General features: G+C 31.6%; 3 protein-coding genes across 6 annotated transcripts; 1 reads left to right on the top strand and 2 right to left on the bottom strand.

Annotated features, from left to right (window-relative positions):
* Window positions 1-598: 598 nt before the first annotated feature.
* Window positions 599-1,431, bottom strand: LOC124925305 (serine/arginine-rich splicing factor SC35-like). The gene is made up of 4 exons (XM_047465273.1): window positions 1,261-1,431; window positions 1,112-1,189; window positions 732-820; window positions 599-654 (listed from the first exon to the last, which is right to left on the bottom strand). Exons 1-4 carry the CDS (start codon window positions 1,341-1,343, stop codon window positions 599-601), a joined length of 306 nt encoding a protein of 101 aa, XP_047321229.1. The 5' UTR covers window positions 1,344-1,431.
* Window positions 1,432-3,776: 2,345 nt separating this feature from the next.
* Window positions 3,777-10,838, bottom strand: LOC124925577 (sphingosine-1-phosphate lyase). 3 transcript variants are annotated; one of them, XM_047465617.1, is made up of 15 exons: window positions 10,538-10,838; window positions 10,347-10,392; window positions 9,034-9,188; window positions 8,869-8,928; window positions 8,538-8,762; window positions 8,320-8,461; window positions 8,111-8,161; window positions 7,900-7,991; window positions 6,927-7,053; window positions 6,474-6,489; window positions 6,275-6,382; window positions 6,143-6,197; window positions 5,929-6,075; window positions 4,275-4,353; window positions 3,777-4,067 (listed from the first exon to the last, which is right to left on the bottom strand). In XM_047465617.1, exons 1-15 carry the CDS (start codon window positions 10,741-10,743, stop codon window positions 3,945-3,947), a joined length of 1,632 nt encoding a protein of 543 aa, XP_047321573.1. In that variant the 5' UTR covers window positions 10,744-10,838; the 3' UTR covers window positions 3,777-3,944. The 3 variants fall into 3 exon arrangements, with proteins under 3 accessions (XP_047321573.1, XP_047321574.1, XP_047321575.1); XM_047465618.1 differs by lacking the exon at window positions 9,034-9,188 and having other exon boundaries at window positions 10,538-10,680; XM_047465619.1 differs by lacking the exons at window positions 10,347-10,392; window positions 10,538-10,838 and having other exon boundaries at window positions 9,041-9,186.
* Window positions 10,839-17,761: 6,923 nt separating this feature from the next.
* On the top strand, window positions 17,762-22,164 carry LOC124923939 (cyclin-dependent kinase G-2-like). Of its 2 annotated transcripts, XR_007098281.1 has the most exons (7): window positions 17,762-19,641; window positions 20,110-20,245; window positions 20,362-20,450; window positions 20,643-20,754; window positions 21,423-21,529; window positions 21,608-21,954; window positions 22,130-22,164. XR_007098281.1 is itself a non-coding variant. In XM_047463944.1 (6 exons), exons 1-6 carry the CDS (start codon window positions 17,858-17,860, stop codon window positions 21,705-21,707), a joined length of 2,328 nt encoding a protein of 775 aa, XP_047319900.1. In that variant the 5' UTR covers window positions 17,762-17,857; the 3' UTR covers window positions 21,708-22,062. The 2 variants fall into 2 exon arrangements, 1 of the variants encoding a protein (XP_047319900.1); XM_047463944.1 differs by lacking the exon at window positions 22,130-22,164 and having other exon boundaries at window positions 21,608-22,062.
* Window positions 22,165-23,906: the final 1,742 nt, after the last annotated feature.

Below are 23,906 nucleotides of genomic sequence, written 5' to 3'. Positions count from 1 at the left end.
AATTTGATGAAATTAGTCAATCGAATTCAAATCAAACAGATGATCAAACAAGTGATAAAAAAAGGAAGAGAACCAGAGACTTTCCAAGACAAGAACAATATAGAAAATATAGATTATCCATTAAATAGCGAATCAAAGTACTAAATTAACATTTATAAGCAGCAGAGTATAAATCTGATCATATATCAAAGCAGTCCACAATTAGCATCTGATCCTCATGTAAGGATATACCATTAAACAAAGATCATTCAGAAAAATCGCTCAAAAGTTAGAAATGACATGCCAAGTCTAAGGAAGCCACTTAAGCAATACTCCACGTAAAATGAACCATAAACTTGATGAAATTACTCGATCGAACCATAAACTTAGATGTTTCAATACACGGATTACTTAACAAAATGGTGTTAAAAGAACTGCAGCCTCAAACAACTCACATGTTTGATATGATAAAGACTGATCACACAAACAAAGAAATTAGGAGGTAGACAAAGGATGAATCTTGCATTAAATCGTGGGAACTGGAAGCCAATGTCATGATGACTAACTACTATAGTGAACATACCATTTTTCATATAAAAGAAGAGGCACTCACATTCTTTCAGCATTTGGACCATACTTGGCAAACTGGACCATTATCTCCTGCCATCAACAACCCTGCCCTGAAAGAATAGAATAGATACAAACTGATACTATCAGATAGAATATTAAACTGAAATGTGGAAATGGATTACAGAAACTCACCATCAAGCTTCTCAACTGCTTCTGGGCCTCCTCAGCATATTTGTATCTAACAAATGCAAAGCCACGCGAATCTCCAGTCCTGACGGAAGACAATATAAGCAAAACCCCATTTAAAAAAAGAAATGTAATTTTCTGAAAAATGTTTTCAAGTATGATAATATGTAAGTGATAAGACATATATACACACTAGGGCATGCATACACAAATACTTGAAAACCTATTAGAATAAAATAGCAGTAGTAATGGGGGGAGATGAGATTTCTTCTACAGGCAAAAAAAAAAAAAAAAAAGGATCGCTTCGATCTCTGGGAATAATTGACAAAATGTATCTATTAGAAGATGAAGAAAACGGAGCAGAGGGTAAACGAACCTTCGATCTCTGGGAATAAAAACGTCTACAACTTTTTCATACTTGTCGAATAGGGGAAACAAATTGTCGCAGATGTTCCTATTGAAAAACAAATGATGAGGAGGAATGGATATGAGGAATCCCCAAATTAGTAGTACAAAGAAAAGAACGGACGGAAGGTGATGTTGAGAACGAGAAGAGGGAATGTGTCTTTGATATCCGGAGGACCGGACCTTCCGAATAAGTGCGACATATCTTCTGTTGTGTAGTACGTGTGGTGTGAGAGAAATGAGAAAGCAAAGCTAGGCTTTCTATTGAAAGCTAAGGAATTCAAGATGATAGATATCTCTGGAACAATTCCAAAGATATTCACCGATTGAGATTTGTTTATTTAATAATTCATCATTTTATTTCTACGCCAAATTAAATTATATTATAACACTCATTTCAAATTAATAAATAAATTGTTAATTGAAAAAAACTCAAATAAAACCTTGGACTAAAAAGATCTCAATATCCATCCATCCTTTGGTTCGGTGTTAAGCCCATATCCATCCGAGTTGAATTAGCCTCATATTTTAGATAATAAATAATGAAACCCAAAAAGAAATGTATCATCCTTATTTTTATTAGTTACAAAGAGTTGATGCAATGCTAACCCTTGTATTAAACAAAGATACTGATTAGATAATATATATATATATTTAAATATATATATATATTTTTAAATATATCGTCCATCATAATTTAATTTATATCGTCCATTGAATTATGAAAATCAAAATTCGTGACAATACTAAATGTTAAACTTCTTTAATATTAACAATTATCACTTTTTTTAAAAAAAATTGGTTTAATCCAGAATGACTAGTGATTATGTAACAAATAAATATATTAATTTTTTTTTATATACCAAATTCTTTTATTAAAAAATATATTTTTGTTGAATAACAACATTGATATATATAATAGCATTTTTTATTTAAAAAATAAATAAAATTAAAGTTTTAATTTCTATGAATTTAATTAAAAATACATAATATATATATTAAAGTTTTACTAGTATACATTTATAATATATATAGTTGGGGTTGTTGGAAGTTAGTTTATATTTTAAAGTGAGCTTATGTTAAAGGAAAATCGTAATTATACGGTTTGAAAAAGAAATACAGTAAGAATACACTCAAACTCAATAATATTCTCCATGTTAATCCGCCCTCTTATCTTTGGTCTGTTTAAAAAATAAAATAAAAAAGTTAAAAATCAATTTTTAATAGTATTTCAGGTGATTTTTTTAGCATAGGAGAGAGGTCTCATCAACTTTTTCCACTTTGGGTTGATATTAGATTTTTTTAATTTTTTTTCAGTTTCATATCCTATTTAATCGGATCAAATATTTCATTTCAAAGGTATTTAATCCGAATAATATTTTCATCCATTCTATTAATTTGTTGTTTATATCTTCCAAATTGTTGATAGTCTTATATTACTATAGTAAGAATGACAAAATTATCAAATGAAGTTGTTTTCACAAATTTTCATTTTTTTTTATGTATAAAAACTGTTACATATATCATACATAATTTGTATGAATTTGTAGAGATTCTAATCATGTTAATTGCTTCTATTCTACTTCTAACTTTGATTGTTAAAAGTTAAGTGTTTGAATGCTCTCTACAACACTGTCCTTCCTTCCTTGGTAGGAGCATTTAAGTGTGTGAGTAAACTTAATTAATGAAGAAGGCAGACATGTGACAGGTGGCCGGCCTTAAAAACCCAACTCTTCTTCTTCATCCTACGTACTATACTCTCGTCTACTCTCTTCTATTAAATAAATGTATATTCAAACCCTAATTTTAGTCACTGCATTATCCTCCTCTATCCTTTTGTCCTCCTACATATATAATTGAAATTTTAAAAGGTGTTTGTAACTAACTGTCTAGCTAGTATATTACCCTTACAGTAGTTGAGAAATTAAACAATCTGTATCCTCCCATTTTTTGCAGCAAGCACTAGATCTATATATTTATATATATTTTTGGTAGTAGTTGGCTCACGTAACATTATTAATTTAGTCTAGCACTCTCCATCACAATTACCCTTATTAGCTAGCTAGTGGCTGTTACGTGTTTGGCCCCTCCTCATCATTAATTATATAATTAATCTACTTCCTATTTATCTATATTACATTTTCTACCATCTAAATCTAAATATATAGTGAATACTGATACAGATAATATCATTTAATAGCTGCTATAGGCAATTACAAATTAAATCAAAACAAAATATATCTATGAAACTAAACCCCCCATATATATATATATATAGTAGCACAAGTTAAAAAAACAAAATTTCATAAATTAGTCAACAAACATCTAAAACCATCCCAACATCAACCACAAGATAATAAGAAAAAAAAAATAGTGTCATCAATAAAAATATATTCTTAAGGTTCTTCTTCTTTGCATTCTAATTTCTTAAACTTAAATTAAGAAATATGTCTCATTTCTTAATTAGTCTAAACTCAGTTTTAACTCACATCTGCTTATAAAATGATTTGTCATAGAAGAAGAAAAAATGCATGACTTCAAAAGGTTTAGAAATAAATTTACTGTTATTCAAAATAACCACATTGCCTTATTTACAAATATTTATAAACAAGATCTATACTTTCAAAAATAACAAGTTGTAAAAATATTTATGTATCTAAAATATTAATTAAGATCAAATAAACACACTGTTATATTATTTACTTAGATCCTTGAAATGAAAACTTTTACTTAGATCCTTGAACTGAAAACACAATGCAATAACACAAGAATAAACTTAAGTTGTATTGTCTGCCAAATAACACCTAACAAGAATTGTCCATAAAATCAATCAACAACTCCCCAACCATGGCTCTGTCTGGCATCTTCCCAGCTGCGCCATAGATGGGAGCAAGCCCTCCACTTATAGGGCCTGGATTATCTTTTACCTGGAAAGCAAAATTTAAAATCAAACATAGACTTCTTGTCATTATTATTATTTTTTATTTTTTAGTAGTAGATATATTTTCTAATAAGTAGATTGCCACTCTTTTATTTATTTATTTATTTATGATTTCCTTTAAACACAAATAATGGACAGGAAAAAACAATTATTGCATCTTTGATAAAAAAAAAAATCTCAAAGACCAACTTACAGTTTGCACAGATTCCTTCAAATCTTTGAGAAAGTCATCAACCACAGGTACATGTTGAAGGGTCACACAGATGTGAATGCTGGCAAATCACAGGTACATGTTGAAGGGTAACAAAAAACTTGTTTAAAACTCAATATTCATTAAAGCAGAACACACATATAAATAAATCTCACTCAAAATAGCTCTAACTCTAAATAAAATAGTTTGGACTTTGAGAGATTGAAGTGTAAACTTCAATTCTCAAAGAACATTGATGGAGGTGGAGGTCATGCAAGAGGATGAAATAAATCTAAGAAATAAAGTTTGATAAAAAAAAAGTGATGTGAAAGATTATAAAATAAAAAATAACCCATACCGAAACCGAATCAAAGTATAAAATATTTGATAGTTTGATTGATGATGGGATTGAAGCATGCATGTGCTGTTCCCCGAAGGTATGGACGTGGGGAGAGGAATACCTCGTTCGATGACATAACTGAGTGGAGCGAGGCAGGCAGCCCACGACAGAGGGAAATCGCGGACAATATGTAAAGGCATTGCGGGAATGTCGTGGGAACATAGTTACCATCGAATCGAAACATTTCACAAGGAGTTCCTCCAATTAAGGCATTGTGGTCGAAAGAAAACTCTGAAGGATCATTTTTCCTAAGGAACTGATGAAGACAATTGAAATGTTGTTCCACCTAAAGGGCTCCTCTGAAATCATAGGTAAGTTAAAAGTAAGCTGATTTGTTTTAGTGGAACAAATAAAAAAAAACTTTATCTTTTTTTGAGAAATTGGACTGGGGAGTGGATCTGATCGATTGTTTCAATGAGGAGAATTAAAATTGCTTCCTTGAGGGAGCTACCACCTGTTAGGAGTACACGAAGGATGTGATTTCTATGCGTGAGTCCAACCACTTAACAGGACAGGAGGATTCGTAGTGCCCACCCAGATGAAGGGTGGGGAGACCAGGACGTCGACTAAGCATGTCTCAAGTGAACTCGAGACACTCGTTGTGCGTGTTGACCCAATTGCTGTTAACAACAATCGGGGAGGTTGACTATACTATTGGCCAAGACACTTTGTCGGACGAAGTAGAACCAAAGAATGATGATGCAGGACAAGGGAAAGAGAAAAGGATCCATGAATGAAGTTGAGCCCTCCACAAACCCTGGTGAGACGATATGACTGAGGAGATTATAGACTCAGAGTAGTCTGAGTTGGATCTAACTGAAGATACTGAAGGAGAGACGCATCCCAAAAGATACAAAATATGATCAAAGTTCCATCACAGCTTTAGATACAATGGATTCCCAACAAAGTACGGAAACCAGGATCTTTCAGAAAATGAACACAAAAAAGAAAGGAGGAAACCATATCCAAGAGGAAGGACATGACCATAGAAATAGAGCAAAATTGAATTAATTCTGGGAAGTGAATCATAATTCAGTTTTCTCAAGTGAGCACCACTGACGTTTGTGTTTTCTATTTTGAATTCATGATTAGATATGTCATGATTTGTACTTGCTTGGTTTTGTCTTCCAATCAAAACCAGTGCCACCATCAGGTTGACTATGGTTAGTAATCGAATTTCATTTAAAAAAAAAAGAATGAAATAAGTATTCTCAGTCAGATGTGGTAGCATTTGCCAACCACAACTTAAAGGGCCACCTGTTGGGTTTCTGCAACGCATTCAAATGCCAGCCCTTTGAAGACATAATGTCGTTGACTTCGAATATGTCCAGAACATTGGACCCAAAAGCCACTATTGTCATGTCGGGTCTTCCAATGATGGACAACTCATGGATGTTTTGTACTCTGCAAGATTAAATCGGATGAGTCTCAGATAGAGGTTCACTTCATAATGTATAACTCATACACCTACCCTCTCTGTATTCTTTTAGAGGCTTCCATGATCTCTCTTGTATTCTCCAAGTAGCCTGTAAGCGAGATATTATAATGCAGGCCAAGATAATAGAGCAACTTAAAGCAGTGGAGATTGAAGGAGTCCGGTCACCTTCTAAACCTATAGCCATCATTGCAGCCCAAGCACCTGCAATCAAATTTCCAGGCCGGCTTCCCGCTATTGTTGGAGAAACGTAAAGTCCACCAGTCCACTCAGTAACTATAGAAGAGGCACAATATATAAACAGTTATAGGATGTCACATATAGACCAAGTACTCGACTAGTATTTTGTTTAAGTGCAACAATTTACCTGCAACAAATTGATGCTGTTTGCAACCAATGTTAACTCAGTTAAGAGCATAAGCCAATTATAATCCACCCCCATTTGTATAGAGAAGAATAAAGAATGAATGAGAAAAAAGTCTATAAGATTTAAACCACCAAAAACTAGCACCATCACAAAAGATACGGAATTAACAAAACATATTGTGTTGTCCCACTCAACTCTTAAAGCCCGTTCAATAATCAATTTTTCACTAAGGTGAAAGACAACGGAACTTTGCTACCATAAAACTGAAGACCCAGCTTGCCGAAATTCAATGCAGGAAGGCTCAATACAACATATAGTATAGAATATGTTAGCAATTGATACCAGTACATTTCCTGCTTTCCATAATTTATGCAAGTGCTTTTCTGCACCAGACAATGTCCAAAGGAAAAGAAGACATATACAAGGAAAAAACAACATTCAAGAAAAGTATACCTTTCGAATTTCATGGTTCTTGTATAGGACCACACTTGTTCCTTTTGGAGCCAATCCATACTTGTGTACATCAACAGACATCGAAGTTACTCCTTGTACCGTAAAGTCAAAAAGAGGTATAGGGTACCTAAAAGGTAGTTCATACCTAACAAAGTTAGAGATACAAATTCCAATATTCCATACACAATGTTAATACTATCTGGAAAATACTTAACAAAGATATGTTAGTCAAAAGGTCTCCAAAGGAATGGAAAAATATCAAAGTTTGGATGATTAAGAAAACTGAGGACAAATCCTATTTAATAACCTCTTGGGAAATTTTAGTAAAAGGTTCTTCTTTTCCCAAAAAAACAATGCAAGATACTTATTGTAAGCTAATGGCTTGGTAATTAAGTTTGAACAGAAGCTATGAGGTTCTGGTTTGGATATTACGTTGCTTAGCCATAAATGAGGTTATCATATGTAACCATTTTTCTATTTAAACACTTCTCAGGTTATTGGAGATCATTAACAAGTCATTTTCTTAAGATCTCAAAGTTAAAAGACACAAATTTCAACATCTAGAGTCTTATCCAGAGGGATTACCAACTGAACTATTCTTATAGTGCAAATCGCGGAAGTATATAATATGGAAAGAACAATTCAAACAACTTCACCATTTATATAACTAGAAAGACAATATTTTACTTGTCTGCTTTAGTGGAACAAAATGAACCACCTCAGTGGTCAAAATTTCATATCATATTGTTCTACCAAAGTAATACTCCAGATTGAATGAGAAAAAGAAAAGAAAACAAACACAGTAAGAAACTAATAGGATATATCAAGTGAATTGAACAAATGAGGTCAAAAAAGTCAACACTTGGAGAAGGAAATAATCTCTAATAGGAAATTGAACTTGAATGAGTCTCAATTTTCTACACTAAACTCAAATTGGCTCAATTTAGCCATTAAACTATGTTATTGAACATACCCAAGTTTACTAGCAAAGGGCAATACAAAACCTCCAAGACACAGATCAACATGTAAGCATATATCGTAGCTAAGAGCTAATTTGCCAAGCTCCTACATGAATCCAAAGAAGAGTCAATTTAGTGCTACTAGTAATTAAGCCAACAAGACTATTTCCAAAAAAAAAGTAATTAAGTCGACAAAAAGTAGAGATTTCAGGTGTATCCACATACTTCAATAGGATCTATGATGCCATGTGGGAAGCCAGGAGCTGATCCAACTATCTGTTTTAATTAAAAAAAAAAAATAACAGTTCCTTGATCACAATACATAAGTTTAAGTCGCAAATAACAAAACCTCGTATTAGGCTAACAACTTCAAGAGTACAAATCATGGAAGTTAAGTTAGATCACATCTTAATGTCTTCTATGGGTGTAAGTACCAATATAGTGTTTTTGTTGACATATCGTCTAATTGATGCAGTATCTGCTTGAAATTCCGTGTTCACAGGGACACGCCACAGCTTTATATTAAAGTATTGTGCAGCTTTGTCGTACGCTGAATGCGCCGATTGAGGTATTATCCTGCCCCAAGAAAGTGTGTAAGGAACAGTCTAGTGAATCAGCTTTTAGATAGAACATATGAGGGTAGTATGCGTACATTTCTGGTCTTACAATACCCTTCCTAGCTTTCATGAAGTCGCGAGATGACTTTACGGCTAACAGTATGCTTTCAGTTCCTCCAGATGTCATGTTACCACAAATTTGTCCTCCATAAGATTTCTCTTGGCTTCCCATGAGTGCAGCTGTCATGGCAACCACTTCTGCCTCAAATTTGACAACACTGTGGAACACATCCATGTGTAATGGATTGGTGTGAGCAAACCTGAGAATTCGTTCAAATTTGAGCATGGTTCATCAAACAAAACACAATAATAATAATAATAATAATAATAATTGGCATCTCTAAAACAGAGAGGTGTCTTACGCACATGGAGCATGCCTCATTTATCAAAGAAAAATGCCCTTCAGTTTCACTACCTCCAATATAACTACATATATACAGGGTCAAAAACATTAGCACGTGTCAAAACGACTATGGACTCTTGAGTAACAAACAGCATGTGTTGTTGATTGAATAACTTTACAACACGTACACTGTACCAGAGCATTTGCCTTGCCAAACCACATCATTTCTTTTGTCCTCTCTCATTTTCTCAAGAACACCTACTCCTAACCCTACCACAGGTAACTCTGTTCTCCAACCATTCCCCCTTTTAGATTTACTATTGGACTGCAACTTATCTACTACCTGCACAATTAAAATTCTTTGAACATCCCCCAATGGCAGAAGAAGGGTGCAAGCTGGAAGGACTTGGAAGACCAGACAACTTCTAAGATTAATAGAAATTAATAAAGTATCTGAGTATTTTAGTGCTCCGAATATTCTATAAGTCAAAGAATAAATAGAAACTAAAGAAGAAGAAGACAATACTCTCAGTGGATAAGAGAAGGTCTTTACTTAGGTAAATCATCACAATAATTAAATGATTACTAAGTAATGATACAGTGATTACTAAGTAATGACAGTATGGGCTTTGAGTTCAAGAAAGTTAAATGATCTATGTTCTCATGGAAAAACAGAAAATTGAGATAAGATCTTGGTCATTCATTGCATGATCAATGGAAAAGTGGATAACAGAAGGTAGGATGTGCAAGTTTAAACCAAGCAAATACATACTCCAATAAGGACCATCACTAAAGAACACATAGAAATCCACCAAGAGTTTTTTGCAGCAACAAAAAATCCATGAGATAAGTATCAGAGTTAGGCTTTCTGAAGTATTTTTCTAGATGCAAATATTATCAGCTTGAGTTTCTCTATTACAAAGTCAACTGCCAAATATAGCACTCCATGTATCAGGTATCTGCAATAATTGTAATTTTATTTTTACTACAAGGATTTAATTATTTATTCATTCCTACAGGCTATAGGTATATATATAATATGTACATATTTATATATTATCTTACATGCACAACCTCTTATATGGTATCCGGCCACAAGAGACTAGAACGTCAACAGCAATTAATTGCCAAGAGCACTATCATGAATACGGTTGCCCCAAGTAGTCATACACTCTTTAGTAGAATGCTTGAGCCTGACACATTTTTTTCTAAAACAGTTCGACTGGGATAATTGGTACTTTTTTTTTTGGCTCAAGGACAGAAGAATGTATCCCAAGATTCCCATCCTTTAAATCATTAGTTAGGGCTGTTATTTTTTCCTTCATTTATCTCAATTTTATAATAAAGATTTGTGTATTTGATTTTAATTTGAGACTATTGTCTAAGCAAAAATAAACAAATCAAATTCATTTCCAAATAGGGCAGTAAATCCAGCAATGAAATATATTCCTTTTAAACTTTCTAAGCAATTAAAAAAGAAAGCAGTTCTACAATGATCCACCTTCTTTTTCTCAGCATCGATGTAATTCTTCACGCCAGGTACAAATCTGTTTGTCGGAAATCAAATCGTTCGATCAAATCACACAACACTTGGACAATCAGAAGAAATAAAACTAAAAAAAAAAAGAAAATGAGTAAAGTTCCAGATGTGCGTTCTATTATGAAAGCAAGTAAAGAGGGAGAAGAAATTACTTGATGGAACACATTATGAACCCTAAAACAGTGGTCTTTAGCCCTTTCTCGTGAACAGAATGACCCACGGATTGAAGGAACCAACCAACAACAAGGGAGAAAGGAAAAGCAAGAAACAGAGCCAGAGGTTCATATCGAGACAAAAATGAATTCGCATATGCTCTCAACTGATTAGCCGAAGACTCCAGAAATTGCAGAGACTCCATCGGGAGTGTCAACGATTGGAGAGTTTTTCCTAAACTTTAGATAGATTTGTTACAAGAAATTACGAAGAAAGGAAATTGAGTGAAGCAAAAACTAGGGGAAGGCGTTTTGCGGAAATGTCATGTTTGTTTATGCTACCAACACCGACAAATTATTATGTTTTAATAAAAATATATATAAATAAAATGAATTTATATTTAATTTTTTTTATCAATTAATTTCTTTTTAAATTTTAGAAAGAGTGAAGAAAAGAAATTGTGTGAAAGCTAAGTAAGGGTTTTGAGAAAATGTTGTGTTTGTTTATGCTACCACCTCTTTGCACCGACCAATTCTGTTTTAATAAAAATATATATAAATAAAATAAATTTATATTTATTTTTTTTATCAATATAATTCTTTTCATTTAAATTTAGATAAAAAATATTTTAAATTTAAGATAATAAAATTTTATAATTTTATATTAAAAAAATAAACTAATATTTATAAATTAAAATATATATATTATTTATTAAAATAAATTAATTAATATAATTTATTTTTATATAGTGTTATTTACCTATTAATTTTTAATTAATTTTATATTTAAATATATAAATTTTAAAAAATAATTAATATTTAAAATAATTATATATATATATATATATAATAATAACATATAACTAATATCTTTTTTTCAAATTAAACATTTATATAAGATTCTTACTTCTATCCATTTAACAAATATTTTTTTAATTAAATCATTCCATTTTTTCTTTTATATTTTATTTTCATTTTACATTTTACATTTTTTTAATTTATTTTTTTATAATAAACTCATAATTAAGTTAAAGTTAATGTCTTTCCTACAAAAATAAATAAATAAATAAATAAAATCATCTTAACATCTCACATTAAAAAAATAAATAGTTGATACTAAATTTTGACATGAAATCAAATTGGTCTCAAAATAATATTTTAAATTGATTTTAATCATTAATTTAATTAATTTTGACAAAACAATCTTAAATCAATATAAAACTAATATTTTATTATTGAAATATTATATATATATATATATGTTTATATATATATATACTATAAAAACATATGTTAATTAAGTTCTCCGTGTAATAATTTTAAGACAAATAAGTGTTTGTAATGTTTTTTTTAGTGACCCCAATTTCGAAGAGGAAGGAGAGTTGATTTCTAAAAAAAATTAAAATTAAAATTATAAAATATGGGGAAAAAATACAAAACGGCATTAGGTCGAAAGGTTGTTAAGATGTTCAGCTTATTAAGCTTTGTCTAATAATTTTTGATTTATAGAGGAAAATAAGAGTGGGAAAAAGACATTAAAAAAAAATAGTTTTTTTTTTTTTTTTTGACTATTTTTCTTTAACTATTTTGATCTGGTAAAAAATTTAAACATGTATTTAAGAAAATGCTAACATTGAGTTTTATAAAAAAAAAAAGGTTAAATTCATTTCCAAATAAATTAATATAATTTATTTTCTAAATTTATTTTTATATAGTGTTATTTACCTATTATTTTTTAATTAATTTTATATTTAAATATATAAATTTTAAAAAATAGTTAATATTTAAAATAATTATATATATATATAAATAATAATAACATATAATTAACTAATATCTTTTTCAAATTAAACATTCATATAAGATTCTTACTTCTATTAATTTAACTAATATTTTTTTTAAATTAAATCATTTCATTTTTTTTCTTTTATATTTTATTTTCATTTCAGATTTTACATTTTTTTAATTTATTTTTTATAATAAACTCATGATTAAGTTGAAGTTCATATTTTAATACAAAAATAAATAAATAAAATCATCTTAACATCTCACGTTAAAAAAATAAATAGTTAAAAAAATAAATAGTTGATACTAAATTTTGACATTAAATCAAATTGGCCTCCAAATAATATTTTAAATTGATTTTAATCACCAGCTTAATTAATTTTCACAAAACAATCTTAAATCAATATATAACTAATATTTTATTATTAAAATATTATATATATATATATATATATATATATATATATATATATATATATATATATATATATATACTATAAAAACATATGTTAATTAAGTTCTCTGTGTACTAATTTTGAGACAAAGTGTATTTGTAATGCTTTTTGCTGTGACCCCAATTTCGAGGGGAAGGAAGGTTGACTTCTACAAAAATTTAAATAAATGTCATAAAATGTGAAAATAAAATAACTAAACAGAGTCTGGAGTCTGGAAGGTTGTTAAGATGTTCAGCTCATTAAATTTTGTCTAAAATATATTATAATAATAACTTTTGGTTTATAAGGAAAATAAGATGGAGAAGAAGACATTAATAAAAAAAATTCAACTATTTTTCCTTAATTATTTTGATTTTATAAAAAATTTAAACCCATGTATTTAAGAAAATGCTTACATTAAGTGTTATAAAAAAAACTTATTAATCAATTTTGTCAAACATTTCTAAAAAGAACAAAAATACAAATAATAAATAAATAAAAATTGATGACAGTGATAAACATGAGTTTGTTATGGAATGTCTCAAGTAAATGGTTGAAGAGGTAAATTAAGAAAAATAGGACAAAAATAAAGAATAATCGAATACTTTGGAAAATTCTGAAGAAAATAATGCATGAAATCAAGGAAAGAAGGTTTCTAAAGAAAATAATTCAAAAAAACAAGGAAAAATATAGAAGTCTAGAAGGTTGGTTACAATGAAAGAGTCAATCTGTTTGGCCTCAAAAACCAAATCACCAACCTCTTGATACATTCTAAAAAATGAGAGATTGTTATTAATAAGGAGAAGGTCCAACATATAATAGTTCAACTTAATATTCATTATCTTTAAGATTGAAATTTGTTGAAGAAAAAAGAATATGAAGAGATGTTAAATTGACCATTGGTTATAATGAGAGAGTTGATGAAAACCCCTAAATCGAAGACCTATACAATCAGGATCAACTCTACCTGGAAAGCAAATAAGATATAAAATAAAAATGCAGGAAAGAAAGCTGAAGACCATGGCTACAAAGGAAAAATCTTTTTGGGGATGTTAAAATAAAAGCGGAGATACTTAATTCTCCTTTTGAATTTAAACTACCCAATGAAGTAGAAGAAAAATGCATAAAAGAATGAGAAAATATTATGGTAGAGAATTATATTGGAAAAAACAGAGTATCATTCACAATCACTAAATAAGCCTTAATGAAACAGTGGAAGGAAAAGGGGCTAGAAATGATATCTACAAATATCTATGATCTTTTCTTCAATTAAAGAATGGGTCAAATCTAGATGAAATTATAGAAAATGGGCATACTTACATTGGATTACATTGTATTCAACTGCACGAAGTTAGAAAGATGATATGAAGATTTGAACATTTTAAGTAAACTCAAAACACTAATATGGTTCAAGCTTTAGAATATCCATACACACATGTACAAAACAGAAGTCATTAGTCATTTTACAGGGTTATTGAGAAAACTATTATACATTGACCCAATAATAGAAGGAGGAGAGCATCGATTCTTTGCTTGAATTAACATAAAGTTGAATCATCGTAGCACATTGCCGAATAATATGATAGTGGTCGACATGAAAGGAAAATTTAATATCATGAGAATCACTTATGAGTGGAGACTAAACAATTGTGCATTCTACAATATTTTCCAACATCCCAGCACGAAATGTGTTAAAGCTATAGAAGAAGAGCAGAAGATACTAAAAGGCCAAGAAGCAAAAAAATCAGGAAAAAAAAGGAGTCCAAAAACAAAGAGTAAAATATGGAGGAAGAGAAAGAAGTAGAAACTAATGAGGACTCTTAAAATGAAGAAATAAAATTGATTAAAATTTAGTTAGATAAATACAAATTTATCAGCTGCACTTAAAAAGGAAAGGAATGATTAGGGGATAAATAGATATATAGGCTCAATTTTAAACTATTAAATACAGTATAATTTAATTTAATTATATACCAATGTTTATTTTGACATTATATTTGGGTGGGGTGAAAAAAAAAGACAAGACTAGTTGTTGGAACAAATTCTTGTTCTATCCATCTTTCAAATTTTTTTTCTAAACTATCCACCTTTCTCTTCACTTTCCTAAATTACCTACCTATCTCTCTCTAAATCATTAAATATCTTTTTAATTACACATCTTCCACATTATTCTACTAATTACTCTATTTTATAAATATATATATATATTATTTTTACTTAATTTTATAAATATAATATATAATTAAAAATAAACATTAAAAATTAAATAATTTAGAATAATATTATAAACTAAAATAAAATATATTACATAAAACCATTAATATTATATATTAAAATAAAATATATTATATTATATAAATATTAAAATAACACATATATTACATAAATATTAAAATAATACATATATTTTATTTGTAATTAATTTTATAAATATAATATATATAATTAAAACTAAATATACTAAATTAAATAATTAAAATAAATATTATAAACTAAACTAAAGTATATAACATAAACCTAAAATAAAATAAAATAAATAAAACTTTAAAATAAATTACCTAAACTTTAAAATATTTATAAAAATAATCAATTTAAAAAACCTTAAAATAAAATAAATTATATAAACTTTAAAATATTTAATATTTTACACATTTACGTAAAATATAATTATTATTTTAATATTTATGTAATATATGTATTATTTTAATATTTATATAATATAATATATTTTATTTTAATATATAATATTAAAATTTTATGTAATTTATTTTATTTAGTGTATAATGTTTTATTTTAGTTTATAATATTTATTTGAATTATTTAATTTATAAGGTTTAATTTTAATTATATATATTATATTTATAAAATTAAGTAAAAATAAAATATATGTGTTATTTTAATTTTAATTTAATATATGAGTTATTTTAGTATATAATATTTATTTAAATTATAATGTTTAATTTTAATTCTATGTTATATTTATATATATATATATATATATATATATATATATATATATATATATATATATAGTTATAGTTATAGTGTGGATGGGAATTCAATTTTTCTTTTCAGCAATAACATGATAATAGTATTCCTTTCACAAAAATCTACAAACTCCCTATCTTGTCATTGAAGCACCGTATGATCTTTGAGAAGAGAATTTTTGGTTTGATCGACGGACGGAGTGGGAAATACGATATCTAGGCAAGTCGCTACATGTTGGTTCAACGGTTTATATATATATATATTATATTTTAATATTTATGTAATGTATTTTATTTAATATATATTATTAATTTTAGTTATATATATTTATATTTATAAAATAAAGTAATTAGTGGATTTAGTGTGGAAGATGGGAAATTTGACGAAATGACTCTAAAGATTGGGGTATTTGACATCATGGTCACTTGATAACTTAATTTGCTCTGGTGGTCACTTTAATTTTTTTAGGACGAAATTACCCTTTTCGCGTAACGCGAATGATTTCACGTTTCGCGAAGTGAATTTGGGTTTTGTATAAATACTCAGATTTTTTCATTTCCTTTCTCTCTCTTCTCTCTATACTCTTGTTCTCTCTTTAACGGTGACGTCGGCGACTACTACGGCGGCGGGGAACACATCATACAGATAAGAAAACTCTAACTCTAAATCGATTTATCTTCATTTCAAACCCTAACCCTAAATCGATTTATCTTCATTTGAAAACCCTAACTCTAAATCGATTTATCTTCATTTGAAAACCCTAAATAAATTTATATTTTTCTTCAAAATCGATTTAAGCTGTTCTTTTTATTCATATTGGTTAATATTGGTTTTACTATCGTTGTTCATATTGTCGATGATGACATTTGTAGATAATCTCGTCGATATGAGTTTCGTTTCAGGGAAGATTCACTTATCGCTTCACGTTTCGCGAAGTACTTCGCGTTTCGCTAAGTGATTCGCGTTTCGCTAAGTGCTTCGCGTCACACGAAATGCGAAGCCCTTCGCGTGATGACCGTGTCGCTTCGCGTACCGACCGTGTCGTTTTGCGTGCCGACCGTGCCGCTTCGCGTAACACGATGGACCTTCGCGAAACGTGAAACCCTTTGCAAAACGTGAAGCTCTTCGCGAAACATGAAGTCGCGAGAATCAAATGAATCTTCCCTGCAACGGAACCGAATTAGAGCATCAACAACTTCATCATCGACAAGATGAACAAGCACGATGAACAATAAGATGAATAATAAGAAAATCTAATGGTTTAAGTTTGAAGATGAATATAATGAAAATAAAAAATAAATTGATTCAATCACCTGATATTAGAATGTGTTTTTGTCGTCGATCAGTATAATGTGTTCGTTTAGGTTTAGAGTTTCGCCGTGGTTTCGCTGCCGTAGTGCCGTCGCCGAGAAAAGAGAGAAGAGAGAGAAATAAAATGACGAAATGAAAAAAATTAAATATTTATATAAAAAATATTCGAAGTTACGCGAAGAGGGTAATTTCGTCCAAAAAATAAAAGTAACCACTAGAGCAAATAAAGTTATCAAGTGACCACAAATAACCCTATTTTTTAGGTCATTTCTTCAAATTTCCCTTAAAAATAGGTAATTAAAAAGATAATTAATAATTTAGAGGGAGAAAAACGTCAATAATTTAGGAAATTGAATGAAAAGGTGGTTAGAATAGAAAAAATTATTTAAAAGATTGGGTAAACTATAAATTGGTTCCACGTTATTGTTGTTGGTGTTGTTGTTGCGGTTGTTGGACTTCTTCTTCTGAGCACTGCTTTCTATCTGAGGCTCTGAGCTGCGTCCAAACTCCCCCTTCTTACTCATCGAGGTTTTGGAGCCGCAACATCTATTGAGGGGTTACCGGTTGAGGGTTTGTCTTCTTTTCTTCTTATCTGCTCTTCTTCTGATGGCCGCTTCATTATTTATTTATTTATTTTACCACATCTTTTGTTCCCAGATCTTGGGTTTTATTTTTTAGAATTCTTTCAGCTCTACGATTCATTTCGTGAGCTATTGTCATTCTTTTTTTATTAGGTTTCTAAATCAGCTAAGCAAGCGGCAGACTTCTCTTTCACAGGAGTGTAGTGTTAGGGTCTCTATTTATGGCGGCTGGAAGATACGGAAGCTATCGAGATGACCAATTCAAGGAGCGAGAATCCGATTTTCCTGTCAGGAAGCGGGATTTTTCTCTTTCAACAAGTAGTGAGTACGATGGGAGTAGACATAGTCAACGCGGATACATTAATGGTCGGGCTCCAAAGAGGAAGATGGAAGATGGGGTTGTTAGGCAGAAGGATATTAAAGAGAGGCACCAAGGGTATCGCTCCTCATCAAGCAGGAGCGACTCCGGTGGACATAGAAGTAGCAGCAGCAGCAACAGCAATGGAGGTGGTGGCGATTCTAGTAGGCAAGACGGCCACCCTGTAGTAGGAGTGTTGGATCGAGAACCTGGTGAATTGTCTAGTGAAAGTGGTTCTGATGAGGCTACTACTACTAATTCAGAATCGCAGCAGGTTAAAACCAAGGAACCTCCAAAGAGAGAGAACCACCGGAGTAAGCCGCCTCTGCCTGTGGGGAGGACTAACAAAAGGAAGTTTTCTCCCATTGTCTGGGATATAGATGACAAGGAGGTACTCAATCCATTGAAGAAGAAGAGTAGGGCTCCTCCTCCTCCTGCTATTATTACGTTCTCACTGCTTCCCGAATCTATTGTCCAATCGCCTCAACATATTCTGGACAAAGCTGTAGATATTTCTCCTAAAAGAGAGACAACTAATTCAGGTTATCTGTCTGACAACCCACAATCAGTAGAGCTACTAGAATCACGAGCCACTGCTGCCTCCATGTCTCCATTGAACTTCCCATCTTCTCCAGTTCAGGAGCAGCGTCTGGGCAACTACATATCAAAACCACTGGAGGAGGATGATTATGTTCCAACCAGGAATATATCCGCCTCCCGATGGGCAGGGGATGCCAATTCCCCAGCTTCCCCAGCGGATGAAATTGAAATTTTGCAAGAGGAAATGTGTGCGAGGAGGAAGATGCAATTTCTGGAGTCTGTTACATTAAATAGTCATCGGAAATCATTGACCCCTGAGCTCCGGGAGTTTGAGGTAGGTTCTGAAGTAGATAAAACAAGACCATCTGGATCCGTTGAAAGAAGATACCATGTCAGATCTTTTGGTAGAGATGATGATCACCCTGACTCTGACTTTCATAGAAACGATTACATGGACATAGATGAGGGACATGTGAGAAGTGGAATTAGCGCTAGCGAGTCGGACACTGAGTCTGATGAAATGAAGCGTTCAAAACCTACATCAGAACCTCATGCCCCACCACAAAGAATGGTAGATATGCTTCAAGGGTGTAGAAGTGTTGATGAATTTGAGAGATTGAATAAGATAGATGAAGGGACTTATGGTGTAGTTTATAGAGCCAAAGATAAGAAAACTGGAGAAATTGTTGCACTGAAAAAGGTCAAGATGGAAAAAGAAAGGGAAGGTTTTCCTTTGACTTCTCTGAGGGAAATCAACATTTTACTTTCTTTTCATCATCCATCGATTGTGGATGTCAAAGAAGTTGTGGTTGGAAGCAGCCTTGATAGTATTTTTATGGTAATGGAATACATGGAACATGATCTAAAGGCTTTGATGGAGACGATGAAGCAACCGTATAGCCAAAGTGAAGTTAAGTGTCTGATGCTCCAGCTGTTAGAGGGTGTCAAATATCTTCATGACAATTGGGTCCTTCATCGTGATCTCAAGACATCCAATCTGCTTTTAAACAATAAAGGTGACTTGAAAATCTGTGATTTTGGCTTGGCTCGTCAGTATGGAATCCCATTGAAGCCGTATACACATCTGGTAGTAACCTTGTGGTATAGGTGAGTTTAACATCTTGTATTTATTGGCAATAGTGTTTTGTATTTTATATCCTACTGGTATATTCTATGTGGTTGTGCATTTCGAAGCACAAGGAATTGAAGTAAACGATTACATGGACATTTGCGAGGATGTTAGTTTGCTATTTAAATGCCTTTCCTTCACCATTGCAAGTGATGTTCTTCTTGCTAGTTATTTAGTATGCTTTGTTTAACTTCTACTGTGTAAAAGGTGCGTTCTTATTTTTGGGTTTATTCATGGTTATATTCTTTCGTGAGTGTAGTTTTTAAGTTTCCTGTAGTAACTTTCTTTTTTATTGCTAAAATGCTAGGCTATTGATAGTAAATAATATGAAGTCCTTGCTTGCCTGGTGAGGCACTTATGTAGACTATGTAGTTTTTTCAGAATATGGCACATCTTATCATTTTAACTTGATATTATGCCTAATTGTTGTATATATCTATGTACAGAGCACCTGAACTTTTACTGGGAACAAAACAGTATTCAACAGCAATTGACATGTGGTCATTAGGTTGCATTATGGCTGAACTGTTGTCAAAAGAGCCGTTGTTCAATGGGAAAACTGAAGTTGATCAAATTGACAAGGTGTGGCAGTCCTAACCTTGGCATCACAGAAATATACTGTTTGCTCTTTATGCAGTTGACCAAATTCTGTCTAAATTGATATATTGTATAATTTTATTGGTCGGTTATATCTGCAGATTTTCAGATCTCTTGGTACGCCTAATGACACAATATGGCCCGGCTTCTCTAAGTTTCCTGGTGTGAGGGCGAACTTTGTTAAGCATCAGTAAGCATTTATCTCTTAAAAAGGACTTCATTAATAGTTTTATGTTGATATTCACATTATCTTGTTTTAGAGACTGTTCCCAGTCTTCCAGCTTTGGGCGATTGTGGTCTGATTTTCTATCTGCATTTGCTACAGTTTCAGTTACAAACATGTATCTAATGTGTTTTTTAACTGCTGATGTGTCTGTTGCAGGTATAACCTATTACGCAAAAAATTTCCAGCTACATCTTTCACTGGATCACCAGTTCTCTCTGATGCTGGTTTTGATTTGCTGAATAACCTTCTCACTTATGACCCTGAGAAGGTAATTTTAGAAAGTACATGCTGTGTTTTCATTATATAATATGTTCTTGGCCATAGTTGTCAATAGCGTATAGCGCTAAATAGCGCCAAAACTTTTCATGGCTATAGCGTAAAACGAATAGCGTAGCGAGGGCTATTTGAAAATATAGCGTAAAAAACATGTAAATATCAAAACTAAAAAACATCACAAACCATCAATTATTAAACTAGAAAAAGTTCAAAACATAATCTAAAATTCATTGTCATCATTTTCTTTTAGAGGAAAGAATAGAAAAGAAAAGGCTAGAGAAAAGTAGAAATATGATTAGAGGAAAGAAGAGAAAAGAATTGAAAAAACCTTGAGAGAAAAAAGTAATAAGAAAATAAAAGAAGGAAAAAAAAGATTGAGAAGAGGAAGAGTCAAAATAATTTTTTAAAAATTTGGGGATACAAAGAGTCAAATCATTAATATTATATATATTTTTTAAAAAGCGTCGCTATAAGGGGCAATAGCTTTGGCGCTATATGGGCTATAGCGATAAAAGAGGGGCTATTTGAAAGTGCGTAGCCTATAGCCCCTTATAGCTACAACCATTCGCTATAGCTAGCGCTACGGGCGCTATTGACAACTATGTTGTTGGCAGTTTGAATAAACCCTTTGCTTTGTCTATGCTAATGGTAAATTTGCAGAGGATTTCAGCTGAAGCTGCCCTCAACCATGAATGGTTCAGTGAAGTTCCCCTCCCAAAGTCCAAGGAATTCATGCCTACTTTTCCAGCAAGACATGCACAAGATAGGTGCGACTAAGAACATTTAAGAACCCCCTAACGATTTATATATTTTTCCGAGTAAAGCATAAGCTCCATGTAACTCAGGCGGTTGCGGAGGATAATGAAGATTCCTGATCCTTTGGAAGAGCAGCGGCGCAAGGAGTTGCAAGAAACAGAACTAGGGACTGGTGGTCTATTTGGCTGAGAAGGCAAATTTAGGGTTTTGTTCTCCTTGTTTTGCTTTATTGCCTTATTAATTTGACTTGTTTGTTGGTCGAGGTGAGAGCTGTCCACTGAAAGGAAGAAGTGCAATTGTTTGTCAAGCCATTCACGCTATTTTGTGGCCGGTAATCTTGATAAACTTGGTGAAGTGAAATCTTTTTGCCACTACATTTCAAGCCAGCCTTTCCATTAATATAGAAATCCATCTATGACTCTTCTTGTACTGCAAGGTGTGGCACATTGGCTTTACATCTATGAAGCAACTTGCCTATGTAACATATTTTATATGGAACATTGTAACATTTTGTTTTGTTGAAATATTCAGAATTTGGTTTAAATACCTAAACAATATGGATTAATGGTCAGTAGTTTTATACTTTTTGATTCTTGTATTGTGTTTGCAAGAGTTGGCGGTGTAAAGCAAAGGAGACTTTCCTATCTTTCGTTGAAGGTGAAATTTGACAAGGTTTAGCACAAGGTAATCTGCTAAATCTGGCATGTGAACTAAGGGATATATTTATTGATGCAGTATTGAACTTGCTTGAAATGTTACATGGAGTTGTGCCTTCTATTCTTGGTAATTTGTCTTCTTGGAAGACATGCTACTGTTCATAAGTTTGAGAGACAAATCATATTTTTTAGTTGTTCATTTCTTTTGCTCTTTTGATGAGCGGAAATTTGATTCTGAGAAGAGTAAGACCATTTTTTAAGGTGTTTTTTCCATGTTTGTTGATATTTTTGATCTATGAGTCATCAGCATATGACCCTGAAATATTCTTCTTGATAGGAGTGGTCTTACATATAGTCAGTTGCCTTCATAGTATAGACAGCATTCTAGGCACCTTTTGCTACAGAACTATGGATTCACCATAAATTTTATGGAGTGTTAGATTGAACTTGAATCAATATCTGTCATGTTAGCTGCATATTGATGCATTTGGGTGTTAAATACCTAACTGTACTTGTGCGCGGCACTTTAATGCATAACAAAAGTTGGAAATTCACGGAACTTGCATTATGACCTTATATCCACAAGGAGAACTCTTTTCATTTGAATTGTATTCTAACTAATCGTATTATGACAAATGAGATACCAATAAGAATTGCCTGTGAAACTGTCTGGAAATTTGGTATTGTTTGTTTGGAGGCTTGGTATATTCATCATTATAAAGTTGATCATGTTCCCTTATTCTGAGGATCTAGTGCGACTTAGTTTTTTGAGTTCTCTGACATTTTCAAATCATATTGGAACAAATCTAAAACTATTTACTCCGCACATCTGCTTAAGTTTTTTCTTTGTTCCTTCACAGTTTTTTCCTATGAGAAAATTGAACTTTTGATAGCTACATAAGTTATGACATTTGTGGGGATGTCTCTGCAGTAACAGAGCAAGCAGGTTGAAGAGGTCACACCTGCAGGAACTGGATATATAGATTATCCAACTATGTTTCGTTGTTCAGAACTGGTTTTATCCCCCTTCAAGTTTGGTAAAGGTATCTCACTATTCTCAATGTTCCATAAATTTCATTTACTTAGACATTAAACCTAAGACTTATCACATTAAAGATATATGTGTTATAATAATGTATTTGGGATTTAGGGTTTAGTATTTATTTGATTAAAAATAATGATAATAATGACATTTGACATCTGTCACATTGTGAACGGGGGTAGGGTGGGTGAGATGTATACTCCTGTTGAAGGATTCCATGAAGAAGGGATACTTCAGTCAATAGGAGAAGTTTGCATGTTTAGAATGCTGCATATGTAATGTGACTTATTGCTAGGTGTTTCTTTTTTGGAGGTTATTTATAGTGGGGACACAAGAGTAGAATGTGATAGAAACATGTTGGTTAATTAAGCTATTGGTCAATAAGTTTGGTTAATTTTATCAGATTCCAATTAGAGTGACTAACAAGATTAAATGGTATGAATATATCCTTTGAAAACTGAATATACGATCTGTCATATAAAATCAGTTCCCAACAAGTTAGTTCCATGAAGCTATATGGTTCATGTTGGAAATCATAAAATGACATCCTCAATGTTTGAGTGAGTTTTTGAGGACAGTTTCATCCAACAACATACTTGTATTTGCTACCTAAAATTTGAAGATAAGCCCTTGAAATCTCGGTTCTTCCTTTTAAGCTTTATGAAAATGATTAAGAATCAACCATGCGGG

The sequence above is a fragment of the Impatiens glandulifera genome, chromosome 2 (genome assembly GCF_907164915.1).
Source record: "Impatiens glandulifera chromosome 2, dImpGla2.1, whole genome shotgun sequence".
In the NCBI taxonomy this organism is placed as follows: Eukaryota; Viridiplantae; Streptophyta; class Magnoliopsida; order Ericales; family Balsaminaceae; genus Impatiens; species Impatiens glandulifera.
Note: the sequence above shows the minus strand (reverse complement) of the source record. Positions and strands in the feature narration are given on the sequence as shown.

Coding starts and splice junctions, on each gene's coding strand:
- LOC124923939 (XM_047463944.1), top strand. CDS start 17,858: ATGGCGGCTGGAAGATACGGAAGCTATCGAGATGACCAATTCAAGGAG. Junction 20,246..20,361: donor AAGTTGATCAAATTGACAAG/GTGTGGCAGTCC, acceptor TTATATCTGCAG/ATTTTCAGATCTCTTGGTAC. Junction 20,451..20,642: donor GCGAACTTTGTTAAGCATCA/GTAAGCATTTAT, acceptor TGTCTGTTGCAG/GTATAACCTATTACGCAAAA.
- LOC124925577 (XM_047465617.1), bottom strand. CDS start 10,743: ATGGAGTCTCTGCAATTTCTGGAGTCTTCGGCTAATCAGTTGAGAGCA. Junction 8,462..8,537: donor GGTATTGTAAGACCAGAAAT/GTACGCATACTA, acceptor TTCTTGGGGCAG/GATAATACCTCAATCGGCGC. Junction 4,354..5,928: donor GCGTTGCAGAAACCCAACAG/GTGGCCCTTTAA, acceptor GTGATTTGCCAG/CATTCACATCTGTGTGACCC.
- LOC124925305 (XM_047465273.1), bottom strand. CDS start 1,343: ATGTCGCACTTATTCGGAAGGTCCGGTCCTCCGGATATCAAAGACACA. Junction 821..1,111: donor TTTATTCCCAGAGATCGAAG/GTTCGTTTACCC, acceptor GTCTTCCGTCAG/GACTGGAGATTCGCGTGGCT. Junction 655..731: donor AAGCTTGATGGTGAGTTTCT/GTAATCCATTTC, acceptor CTTTCAGGGCAG/GGTTGTTGATGGCAGGAGAT.